At 35.3% G+C, this 13,250-nt stretch overlaps 1 protein-coding gene across 1 annotated transcript; it reads left to right on the forward strand.

The window, feature by feature from the left end:
- The first annotated feature begins 2,916 nt into the window (after window positions 1-2,916).
- Window positions 2,917-9,487, forward strand: samm50 (SAMM50 sorting and assembly machinery component). Its single transcript, XM_041998123.1, has 15 exons — window positions 2,917-3,085; window positions 3,934-4,044; window positions 4,771-4,872; window positions 4,971-5,058; window positions 5,164-5,270; window positions 5,519-5,649; window positions 6,165-6,252; window positions 6,715-6,843; window positions 7,084-7,155; window positions 7,257-7,343; window positions 7,429-7,499; window positions 8,138-8,205; window positions 8,286-8,432; window positions 8,670-8,811; window positions 9,347-9,487. Exons 1-15 carry the CDS (start codon window positions 3,065-3,067, stop codon window positions 9,390-9,392), a joined length of 1,410 nt encoding a protein of 469 aa, XP_041854057.1. The 5' UTR covers window positions 2,917-3,064; the 3' UTR covers window positions 9,393-9,487.
- The last annotated feature ends 3,763 nt before the right edge of the window (window positions 9,488-13,250 follow it).

Here is a 13,250-nt window from a genome sequence, read left to right on the forward strand (position 1 = left end):
AGGGGAAGGTGAGGATAAATACTTCCTGTAGAGCTTATTTTTTATTTTAGATGACATTTTCAGTCCACTGGAAAACCAAGGATTATTATGTTTTCTGGATGAACCACTAGGACTAATAATTATTGGAAAACTCTTAGTAAAAACCTGATTAAGGAGTTCCATGAGTATCTGATAAGCTATATTAGCATCACTTTCTCCAAAAACCCTTTCAAAAGAAATCTGCTCCAACATTTGTTTGAATTTTAGTTTATTTGAAGAATTAAAATTTCTGTACTTGGTGACAGACTTTTTATTGGGTTGATTAATATTATCTAATGGAACTATTTGAAATATTGGGAAGTGGTCAGATATGTCATTAAATAAAACCCCTGACTGTGTTTCACTATTTAAACTATTGTATAAGATATTATCGATCAATGTTACAGTACTTTCTGTGACTCTTGTAGGTTTGGTAATTACTGGGAAAAAGTAATTTTCATGCAAATGACTTAAAAAATCATCCGTAGCAGAATGGCTTTCCTTATTAAATAGATTTATATTAAAGTCTCCAAGAATATGGCAAGTTTTACCTTCTTTATTTATATGTTCCAATGTATCTGAAAGCAAATTGTTAAAGCTTGCAATATTAGTATTTGGAGGTCTATAAATACAACCTATAATGATATTTTTAGTCTTTTTATTAGACAATATTTCTATAAAAACATGTTCGATTTCTGATTCATTTGATTCCATAACAAGATCATGGCGAACACTATAATCCAAGTTTTTATGAACAAAAATTGATACTCCTCCTCCAGACCTTGACTGTCTGACAAAATGAATAGATACATAAGATGGTAATTCATATAGTCCAAGATCTTTAGATTGTTCAGTCAGCCAGGTTTCACTAAGGGCAATTATAGAAAACTCATGATTTAAGGATGATAAGAAATATAACAATTGATCATAATTTTTAACAAGACTACGAATATTTAAATGTAAAACTGAAAATGTTTGATCAATATTTGAAAAAGATTGAATAAGCTGATTAAATTGAGCTTCATTATAATATTTGCAAGAATTACCATTATTTGAGTTTGAAAAAAAATTTATATCAGGGTCAATTTCTAATCCATGAGTAACTTCATCTCTGTTGAGCTCAAATGGGTTGAATAACAGAGTATCATTTACTGTGAAATTCTCATGATTATTAGATAGAAAAACTTGAAATTCATCATTATCTAGTGCAAAAAATGGTAACATTGACCCACACTTTTCACAAAACCATGATGTGGAAGCATCTGATGTTTTGTCCCAATCTTTTACACATTTGGGATGAAAATCACCTTTACATATAGAGCAATTAACAGTTAGCTTCTGACATTTTGAACAGTTTTTATGATTAGTCATGTTATAAAACAAAATCTGTAAACAGTGTAACTGCAATAGCTTTTTACTTATTCATAAAACATGATTTTCAGACCTGTGGGGGTTTTGTTGGGGGATAAGTGATAAGTTTGTCATATCTTAGATAGGCAATGTCCCCTCTTTGTCTTGCTTCCTTCATTGCTGGAATCAGATCTTTGCGTTTCTGACGAACCATTTCCGAGAAATCTTCATTTATAAAGATATTTGAACCTTTAAGTTTCTTAGCATTTTCCATCACAGCCTGACGATCCTTGTATCTGAAAAACTTTACCACTATTGGTCTGGGGTGTCCTCCATGCCCTGGTGGCTTTCCTGAGCGGTGAGCCCGCTCCAGTTCAATGTGCTTAGGATCCAGTTTGAGTTGGTCTGAGATGATTTTTCGGACCTTGTCCTCAGATTCGGACCATTTCTCTTGTGTAGACTCTGGTACTCCATCAAAAATCAAATTATTACGCCGTGACTGATTCTCAATGTGGTCAATTTTGCCAGTAAGATTGTTGAAAGTGGAGCCAAAAGCAGAGACATCACTTTTAATCTTATCCCATTGAGTTGACATATTGTGAGATAGTGATTTTACATCTTCGACATCTTTCTGTGTATATTCAAGACTAGATTTAAGGTCACATACCTCTCTAATAATTCCATCTAGTCTTTTGTTGAAAGAATCCATCAACATTTGCACAAAACCTTTGTATGCACTCTCCTGTTGTTGCAGTAGTTCCTTATATAAAGTTGCTTGTTGATCCAGCATATCCTTCACTTGAGAAGATGTCAGTAGATCTTCTTCGTATCTTGTGTTCTTTGGTGGCATCTTTGGGTTTTGTTTGCAGTTTTTTAGCAGAAGATGAAGTCTGGCCCAGAACAATAATCAATTAGGCCTGTAGATGTTGATATCCTCTGTATCAAATATCCAGGTGTTTTGACAAACAATAATCACACCATAGTAAAAAATACTAAGTCAGTAATCCAAAAAAGTTTAAATGGAAAAGATATTTCACAAGATTGTTCTGGTTTTAGATGGATGAACTTAGGCCCAGGCTCTCAGTGGCACCCAGCAGCAGCCATCTTGAGACATCTTAACAAATCAAAGATTTGGTTTAAAATCAAAAGGATTCTTGATTTGGAGGATGGAATATCAAAACAGATCAAATAATCCAAATGTCCAACACCAACCTCTGCCTACTGATATTTTATGCATCTGAATTACTAAATTCAGTCTTAATCCTCATGTCTGTATTTTCTTGAGAAGGGAAGCAAAAGATCAAGTACCAGTAAAGTTATAGCGCCTGTTAAACACATAATAATTTAGAAATCAACGTCTGTGTGAAGGTTTAGAAATCTTATCACTGTTGTTGGGGATGGTTGTTATGCAAAAAAAAAAAAAAAAAAAAAAAAAAAAAAAAAAAAAAAAAAGGACAACAATATATCTTAGGAATAATCCAACTTGGTTATATATAAATTTCACCGTCTTTCTCATTTATGCAGCTTTGGTGTGTTGAACGCGCACCAGCAGAGGGCGTGGTCAGGAAGTGACATGGCCGCCTCCTTATACGGAGGTTCCTCGCCACTCCGGTTACTTGTAGGTTAAAGTAATTTGCCGTTTTCATTCACAAAGTTTCACCTGTACTTTACAGGATAGCACCCTACGAAGCTCAGCATGGGCACCGTCCACGCCAGGGTAAGGAAAAGTCCGGTAAACGTGTTAACCAAGACTTTGACCTCTCTGAGTGTTCTGTGTGGACTTAGAGTGGCTACTGCACTGTAAGGAAAGGCCCAGCACTGTGAACACACTGGGAGACAACTGTGCTCAGGCATTCAGCTCTCTAACAACTAATGATTTAGTTTAGCCGATAACTGTCTTTACCCTTTACGATTTAATGTACAGACACAAAGCCAGCTGTTTAAGTTTAAAGTAAAATCAGTGATGATTGTTGCAGATGCCACAATGCCAGTGTTGTGCTACAGTCCACGCTGCATACAGTAAGAGGCTCCAGTAGTTTGTTGTAGCGTAGTCTGTACAGTTCCTTGATGATCTGTTTTGTATCAGACTGTCCACAAGCACGTGAGATTACATTGCTGGAGATATAAGTGTTGTTTAAAATGTTGAGAACATGTTTAAATTGCTTGTTTTGTTTTAATATGCATAAATTGTTTTTGTTATGTAAAGCACTTTGTGTTGATTTTTGGCACGAAAAGCGCTTTAAATACAATTTGATTTGATTTGTTAGGAGAAAAAATATCTAAGGTACTATGAAGCTTTAAATTCGACCTTTACTGTTCATTCATTCAGTCATTCATTTACTTATATTTATACATAATGTATATAGTTATAACATTTTTTTTTTTTAAAAAAAGATACTTTTGTTGCATTATGTGTTGTTTTGTCTTCATTTTTGGGCTGATTGATGAGCCAGACTGAAGTTCTGCTACAAAAATGTTTAATTTTAATGTTTGTTTTTTTGTTTGGTAAAATACTGTGTGTTGTTACAGTGATCACAATAACTTTTCTTGTGTTTTTTGTTGCAGAGCCTGGACCCTCTGCCCATGCAGGGGCCAGAATTGGGAGTTCAAGCAGATGACATTGAAGCTCCAGGGGTTGAGCAGGAGCCAAAGCAAGAAATTCTTGAAAACAAAGATGTAAGTTTTATTTTGCAACAGATGGTAGTTTCTTAAGTCTGTATATGAAGTGGCTGGCCTTGGTAAAATTAAAAATACAGCTTTAAAAAAGTTTGGATACTTTTAAAACATGCATAAGTTACTTACCATTTTTAAACTAATTTTATACACAGTACAGCAATAAAATAATAAAACTATTAGATAAAATTAAATGTGATCCAAAGAAAAAGTTAAAAAAAAAAAAAAAAAAAAAAAAAGTAGACTGTAAATTATAAATAAAGAATTTGAAATCTAATGTTAAACTTTTTTTCTTCTTTTTTTTTTGATGGGGCAGTACATTTCAATACAGGGGGCGATGCCCCAGTACACCCCCTTTTGGCGTCAGGCCTGGTTTGAACTATGATACAGTTATTTAACACAGTCTATCTATCTATCTATCTATCTGTCTGTCTGTCTGTCTGTCTGTCTGTCTATAGCTATATCTATCTCTCTTTCTCTCTCTAATATAGATAGATAGATAGATAGATAGATAGATAGATAGATAGATAGATAGATAGATAGATAGATAGAATCTTTAATAGAAATGGTTGATTCGGTGAAATTCAAAAGCTCAGCTATAGAGAAGCTCAAATTAACTTCATATAATTTAAAAGATGGCGAAAACATCATGTGTGGTTATATCTAGAAAACCGCATTTTGTGTTGGATGTTCATGTTTGTGTTGCTCTGTTTTTCTCCTGCTTTTCAGGTTGTAGTTCAGCGAGTGCACATAGATGGACTAGGAAGAACCAAGGAGGATCTGCTGACCTATGAAATTGCAGAAGTGTTTCGTGCAAAGAACTTGATCGACGTAAGTACACGTCAATTTGATTGTACCAGTTAATGCTTGTTTAGTGTGTTCTTGTGAGCAGTCCTGAATTGAACATCAAAAGATTATTTATTATTCAGGTGATGCGAAAGTCCCACGAAGCCAGACAGAGGCTGCTGCGTCTTGGTATCTTCAGAAAGGTTGAGGTGGTTATTGACACGTCACGAGGTACTTCACTGTGCTTTCTAAGAAAGCTAAATCCAAAGGATCTGCATGTTGTAAGTTGTTTTGTTGACATTTTAATTGTTTGATTTCTGCATTTTCTATCTTTAGGTGAAGATGCTCTTCCTAATGGCCTCGATGTGACTTTTGAGGTCACTGAACTGAGACGTATGACGGGCAGCTACAACACTATGGTTGGAAACAATGAAGGAAGCATGGTGAGGGCTGTTGAAAGATTATTGCTTTAATGTAGAAGTTCTTCTGTTATGATAATTTCTTATGATACGGACATAAATTTACAACTGTTCTTCAGGACTATTTTTTCTGGTGATTGGAATATTCATTCCTGTAAGACTCATCTTTTTTTTGGTTCCAATACACCTGGTGTTCCCTTAATTCAGTTACTTCTGGATGCAAATGGAATATTTAAGACCCCCTGAACAGTAAAAATTCTTTGTCATTTCAGGTACTTGGCCTGAAGTTACCTAATGTTTTTGGCCGGGCAGAAAAACTGACATTCCAGTTCTCTTACGGTACCAAAGAGACATCCTACGGCTTGTCCCTCTTCAAACCCCAACCCGGACACTTTGAACGAAAGTAAGTTAACAGCAGCTTCATGAAACTAACTTGTTTGGGAGACTAATGAAATGGATACATGGTAATCCAACATACAGTACCAGTAAAAAGTTTGTACACACTTTCCCATTGAGGCTAATGGGAAAGTGTTTTTAAACATCTGGCTGGCTGTGCATGCAGGTGATTATCCTGTGTACTGCCAGGATATCTGTGAGGGTTTGGACCATAAACATTAGCAATGTAGAAAAACAGTCTCAAATTCCACTGTGATCAGAGAGCTCTAAATATTTTCATTTGTCATAAAGTTTGGTCTTTTGCTATAATTTAGGCAGGTCACTTTACTGCTCTTGTTAACCCAGAAATGGTGGTTGTAAATTAGTCAATTAGTAAATTGACTAAATTAGTGGTAATTTTGGTTCTATCCATAAGAAAGTAAATGTTTGAACAATCAGAGCTGAAGCACAGTGAGTGTATTTTAAATTGTTAAAGGAATCCTAGCTGCAAGCTTATTTTTCCTCTTTTCCTTTCACTTGCAGTGTCTCTGTAAACGTGTACAAAGTAACCGGCCAGTTTCCATGGAGCTCACTGAGAGAGACGGATCGCGGCATCTCTGCAGAACTGAGCGTAAACACTTTTTCATTGCTTTTTTTTTTTTCTAATTATGTGCATTAAAAATATTTCTGTACAGAATTTGTTTTTTGCCTTTTCCTCCTTAAATGTGAGAGAAGGAAATCTGCTTTGTTTTCTGTATTTTCACATGAATTGGGAAACAAGTTAGCTGAAAATAATCATAAAAGGAGGCATCAAAAAATTCTGTTTTGTAACAACAAGTCCAGCTCTGACCTTGAGTACCCAAGAAACTAAGAGATTAGACTTTGTATTAGACTTTTTTTCATCTGCCCACATTTTTAATGTGGTCTTATTAGAAAATGCCTTACTCATGGCGACCTTTCACAGACCCGTTATTGTGTTGTAAGGAGACAACAATTCTCCAGCGGTGTATGTTGTTTGTTCATTTACTACATGAGATCTGTAATAATAAAAAAAAAAAAACATAATGTATTATTACAAATTCACCTCCTACAGTTCCCTTTATGGAAGACCAACCAAACCCTGAAGTGGGAAGGAGTATGGCGGGAATTGGGCTGTCTGGCTAACACGGCCTCGTTTGCTGTCCGTGAAGAGAGCGGCCATTCTCTCAAGTCCTCCCTTTCGGTATTTATCTTCTATATTTCACAGAATATTTCACAGTGAGGTTTGTTGTTATAATTAGGTTCATGATGTTGGAGCATTCCTGGCAAAGCTTGGATTCACTGTCAGGTTTTCAGACTTAATACACAGCAAAGTCCATGAATGTTGTCTTATGGATTTCTCAAGACTGAGTTTTCAAAAAGACATTCAAAAGAATAAATCCGTATTTTGGGCTACTTGTGTTAATGATGTTATTTTTTCCAGCATGCAATGGCCATTGACACCAGAAACTCTTCCATTCTTCCCAGGAAAGGTGGCTTACTGAAGATTCATCAGGTTTGTTGTTCGTGAAAAGAAAAAATATTGGATCTTTTCAAATGATGCGAGAAACAGTTTTACTAATCTTGACACAACATTGTTGTTTCATGCTTGTGTAGGAACTTGCTGGTTACACTGGGGGTGATGCCAGCTTTCTAAAGGAAGACTTTGAGATTCAGCTCAACAAAACACTCTTTTGGGACTCAGTGAGATTTTGTATTTTTTAATTTATCAAACGGCCCTAACACTGTTCTACTCAACTTTATTGAAACGTTTAACTTTTTCCTTAAGGTCCTATCTGCATCATTGTGGGGTGGCTTACTTCTTCCCATTGGTGAACAACCAGCATGCATAGCAGACAGGTACAGAAATGCATCACACCAGACTTTAACTTATAAACCCAAAGAGTAAATAAATAAGATTTTTCCTCCTGCAATTTTCTCAATTTCAGCAAATTAGCCCAATGAACGCGTTCTACACACTCAAGTGGATTTATTAATGGATTTAACTGTCAATTTAATACTGATGAAAACTTTGTCAGACAAGCTTTGTTTTCTTATTGCTGCAACGTGTATGATAAAGCTTTTGATTTTAAGTTGGACATAGATAATCGTTTCATTAGAGTGCAAATACACCAGACATATAATTTCATTCACTTAATATCATCAGTCACACTGTAAAGTAAAATTAATGCAATGCTGTCCTATAAAACACCTTCCAGGTGTATATCATGTTTGAAATGTAATAAATCGTGCTTTATGGTTTCCATGTATATCTAGAGTTCCATTAAAGCAGATTCATATATAAGGGGGAATTGCAAAATAAACCATTGAATTAATGGTTTTTACAATGTCCACATTCAAATTTGAGTTAATGCGCTTTGAATCTCTATTAAATTTGTTTCAGGTACACCTCACAATTGGAAAAGTAGTTAACTGTAGCCATTAAACAAAACACACGTTCAAAAATAATTCATAACTTTTTTTTGTGTCTTTGCTAGGTTTTACCTCGGTGGCCCCACTAGTATCAGGGGATTTAGTATGTACAGTATGGGCCCACAGAGCGATGGTAAGACCTAACTATGGATAAGTTCCTCAGTAATTTTGTTTTTATTGAAACCTGTGATATTAACATGACTTGCATGCCAGGTGACTACCTGGGAGGAGAGGCCTACTGGGCTGGAGGCCTCCACCTCTACACACCTCTACCCTTCAGACCAGGCAGGGGAAGCTTTGGCGACCTCTTCAGAACCCACTTTTTCCTCAACGCCGGAAACCTTTGTAACCTCAACTATGGTGAGCAGATTGGAACAGAAAGTGCACTAATCATAGGTCATACGTTAATGTCAACATTTTAAGTCTAATGTGAAGGATTAGGTATTTATTTATTTATTTTTTTCCCCCCTTAATCTTACTTTCATAAAGTTCAGATTTTGGGAGGTTTATGCTCTTTGAACAAAGCAGAGTTCAAGTTATGCATATAGACATCTGATCTTGTTTATTGTTTGGCTCATATGTATGTTGTTTATTCAGGTGAGGGGCCTCATGCTCATTTGAAGAAACTGGCAGAATGTATCCGTTGGTCATATGGACTAGGCATTGTGCTGCGCTTGGGGAACATTGCCAGGCTGGAGCTGAATTACTGCATTCCCATGGGAGTCCAAAGTGGAGACAGGTAGTGGTGGTTGGTTTACTTTGTCTCAACTAATAAGAAAATTGTGTAAATTAGACACAGATTTAACTTTATAACTTTTAAGGTATATTGTATTTCATTTTGATGACAAACAGCTGAGAAAATAGACTCTAATGAAAATGAGTTGGTCTGCAAAGACCAACACAAATCAAGCAATTGCACCCAGACTGATTATAAATACGTATAACTTTTATAACCTATAACTTATAGTGGAACTCGCACATCAGTTTATATGTTTAGGTTACATTTAAAGGTTTATGAAGTTAAATATGATAAATAATAAGCATTTTGTATACTATGTTGAATGATGTAGATGCAAATGTTGAACAGAAGAATAACACTACAGTCAAAATCTTGGAAATGCCTATTAATATAAAATAATTTCATTGTGTCCAGTATTTTGACTGGTTCTGTATCTGAGGTATATTAATATCCTGTCTAATCGTGAACTAGTAATAAACAGATTCTTGGCTTGCTTTAAATTTGATTTCAGAAATGTTATCTGCTTTCCTTTTAGGATATGTGACGGGGTCCAGTTTGGAGCAGGAATCAGGTTCTTGTGAAGCCACATTTCTTTTATTCGTTTTAAGGGAAGGGGACATTGCTTGTACAGAATTGTTATTATAACAAGTTAGTTCAATAAAATTGTTTTACCTGACTTCTCATTGTAAGTATTTCTCCTTATCATTTGCTGTGAAGTTAAAGAAGTAAGCCTGGCTTATATGCTTGTATGCAGCCAAAATAACAACAGCTGGATGAGCAAGGCTCTAAATTTAGAGATTTTTTTAAAAAGATGTACAAAAGCTTAGTTCACTTAAATAAGATTGTTCTCCCAGAAATCAAATCAGAAACATTTATGTGTATTAGTAATATTTGTTCTTGTATGGTATTGTTTTAACTTGAATGTGTGTGTGTGTATTTCTGAATACATAGTTATATTTTACTAAAGAATCTTGTATTTCTATTGCAGTGCCACTGAAGGTCCAAAGATTTTTATTCGTTATTTAACCTTTATTTAACCAGGAAAACTTTGTTGAATTAATAGCCTCTTTTTCAAGGAGTCCTGCCCAAGATCAACAGCACAAATACAGATGTTTCTGTATTGTCTGGATAATGTAATCATGCAAAGTACTTTTAAACTATTAAATTGTCACTCTTAGCTAATTTTACATTTCTTTCTTACATTGGTGAATTCCTCCAAGACAGACTAACCTCATTATGCTACTGACCTGTTGCAAATTAACCCTTCATAGTAAATGGACTGCAGTAATAAAGGCAAGGCAAGTTTATTTGTATAGCACATGTAAAAGACAATTATAGGTGCTTTATATAAAATATTCAAAGTTTTACAGTAGGGTTCAAGAAGCATAAAAAAAATTTTTTAAGAAATGAAAGCAATTAAATAACAGAAAAAGCTAAAAGAAAATAAATAAAATTCTATAAATAAATCTTCCAGTGTGAGGAATTAACAGTTTTGATAAAAGGCAGCAAATAGGAAAGTTTTTAACTCTGAATTAAAACTGCTGAGAGTTTCAGCAGATCTACAGTTTTCTGGGAGTTTGTTTCAAACACGAAGACCATAAAAGCTGAATGCTGCCTCTCCATGTTTAGGTCTGACTCTGGGAACAGAAAGTAGATTTGACCCTGATGACCTGAGGGATCTGATTGGTTCATAATGAACCAGAAGATCCTGGATCTATTTTGGCCCTAAACCATTCTGTGCTTTGTAAACTTTGTGGTGTCAGCTTTTGTTTACTCAGATTTACTTATAGGCACAAAGCAGTCCCTGTCTTTTAAATAGCACTCAAATCAATTAATTGCTGTGCCAGAAAGTCCTACCCAGTTTTTCAGCCAGTCTAGTAAGATGTTATGGTCAACCGTGTCGAACGCAGCACTGAGGTCCAGTAGTACCAGGACTGAAATGTTTCTTCTATCTCTTTTATCTATATAGATGTCATTAAAGACTTTAACTAGAGTAGTCTTGGTGCTGTGGTGTGGCCAAAAACCTGACCGGTAGACATCAAAACAGTTATTTAGTGTCAGGAAGTTGTGTAGCTGTTGAAAGACAGCTTTGTCTATCATCTTACTAAGAAAGGGGAGGTTTGATATCTGCCTGTAGCTGCTGAATGACAAGCATAAGTTTTTCTTTTTCAATAGTGGCTTGATGATGGCTGTTTTTTTGGGTCTAAGAACAGACACCTGAAAGCAATGATGTGTTTACAATGTGTTTTCTTTAAAATATCTGAGGCCATGCATCCTCTAACATTCTTGAAAAACCCTGCTGGCAGGGCATTTTCTCAGCTCTCAGATTATAAGTCCTCAGTCCCTCTTCACAGATCTTCTAGTGAACCTGCAACTTTGTTTTCTGCTTTATTTAGCCCTTTTTTAAGTCACGTTGACCAACCAAAGCACTTTAATATTACAAATTAAAGTAGTATTCACACACACACTAATACAGCATTTCTATTGTATTGCAAACAAGTATCTTGGAGTTCTGTTGGACAACAGACTAGACTGGAAATGTTGGTGTAAACTTTCATTCATACAGGTCATGGTAATCCTAAAAAGGACTTCTTTTGTCTCTTGAAAATGTCTCCTCTCATCCTAAAGGCTTATTTAGTTCTCAACTGACTAGTGAGCAGTCCCAGGCCATTCACACTCAAGAGTTGCTGAAGTCACATGAGTGTCGTTGACCCACCCAACCATCCTGTGGGTCGTTAGGATCGTTGCCACCTATGAGTTCCTTGATCATAAGAATAGGTGTGAATGGTTTTTGAAACTGTCTGGAAAAAAGAGTCAAGGATGTACTGTAGGTATTGGACAGACTAAACCTGAGGCCACCTTCTCTGTTTCATGTTGATTTTTGCTGTTAACATGGGTGACTTTTTAAACTCTTATTTCAAACCATCTGTCTTCCTTGTATAAAATATGCAGCTATAATGTCATTAAAATGTAGCCCTTATTCTTAAGATGCAGGTGATCTGCTAAATCTTCGCTTGAAGAACTGGCTCTTCTGTGTTGCATCATTCACTTGTGAAGTGGTTGGTTGGTTGGTTTCTCCTATGCAGTTTTAAAGTGAGTCAGTTTAGACCTGAAGAAGCCTTTTGGAGGAGAGGTGAACTGTTTTTAAGAGATTAAAAGTCCAGTCTCCTTACAGCACTTAGGATTAGAATGGAAATAAAAACAGAGAAGCAGGGACAGAGCAGACTCTGCTGTGCTTCTTAAAAGAAGCTGAGATCCTTCAATGTCTTATATTGCATTTAATAAAGTATTTTAAATTTAATTATCATTTTATTTCATAAGTTGTATAAATATGTTAAAGAGCTGGGAAAAAAAATAATACAAATGACAATAGTGGACCATAGTAACTTGTAAATATTGAAGTATAATCACTGTTTCTGTAAACACTTCACTTTGGTTGGACTGAACCGTGAATGATGTTGCCTGTGTTGATCCATGACATGTTTGTATAAAGCTATATTTTGGTAACTTTGAAACTGCATCAATAAAGTTATTAAAAAAAAAGAGAGGGGGGGGGGGGGGGAGGAGAGAAAAGAAGCGTGAATGGCGTTGTATAGACGCCGCATTGGTCCCGTTACGTCAACGGGGCCGCCATTTTGGTCCTGGCAAGTTATCAAATTTCAATAGGACTGAACAGAGGAAAGACGCCTGGATCTTCTGCAGTTTGGGGCTGAACAAAGTCACATTCTTTTAACATGGTCAATGGGAATGACTTTTCATAGTAAAAACGAACAACTGTTTGTTTTTGTTTTTATTTCTGCATTTGTCATTCATAACATCCAGCCTATATTGCTGATTATATGCCAGAGCCTTGTTCAGATGCTTTCAATCTTAAAGCATCTGAATGAATATGGAACCTTTTCAGTACTACAAGGTTTATTATAATAACATTTGTCACTGTTGCATTAATCTTCCCTGTGGCAAAGCTTTAAAAAAAAACTTAAGTGGTCGTTTTATGGTAATTTTTGTATTATGTTTTAAAATGACAAGGGGTTTCAAAATACTGTATAAAATCTACATTTTGTGCCATTTTATGAAACTATATCATTAAAAGTAGATCGATTTATGGATGCATTGATGTACAACAAATGAGGTTTCACTACTTTAGATAGGGACACCATTTAAACAAGAGGATTATACTATAAATATCCATTGTGTTAAACAGCAATCAAAAGGAAAATCTACCACATCTACTCCTCAATAACACCATTTTACCTTTACATTTGACAGTAAATTTTCCCGCCCAATATGTAGTTAACTTACTTTGATCCAAATAACACTTTATTCATATTGTCAGTGATTGTTTATTAACAATTACGTTGCAGTTTATAACTTTTTAAAGCATAAATTAAACATGAAAACACGATTAGCTGAACTTTTACTAATTTAAAAATTTAATC

Source organism: Melanotaenia boesemani, chromosome 10, assembly GCF_017639745.1.
Source record: "Melanotaenia boesemani isolate fMelBoe1 chromosome 10, fMelBoe1.pri, whole genome shotgun sequence".
Lineage (NCBI taxonomy): Eukaryota > Metazoa > Chordata > Actinopteri > Atheriniformes > Melanotaeniidae > Melanotaenia > Melanotaenia boesemani.

Bases quoted from the DNA above. Each gene is read 5' to 3' on its own strand.
- samm50 (XM_041998123.1), top strand. From the start codon at position 3,065: ATGGGCACCGTCCACGCCAGG. The intron at 5,271-5,518 runs GTGAGGGCTGTT...TTGTCATTTCAG, and splicing joins GAAACAATGAAGGAAGCATG to GTACTTGGCCTGAAGTTACC. The intron at 8,812-9,346 runs GTAGTGGTGGTT...CTTTCCTTTTAG, and splicing joins GGAGTCCAAAGTGGAGACAG to GATATGTGACGGGGTCCAGT.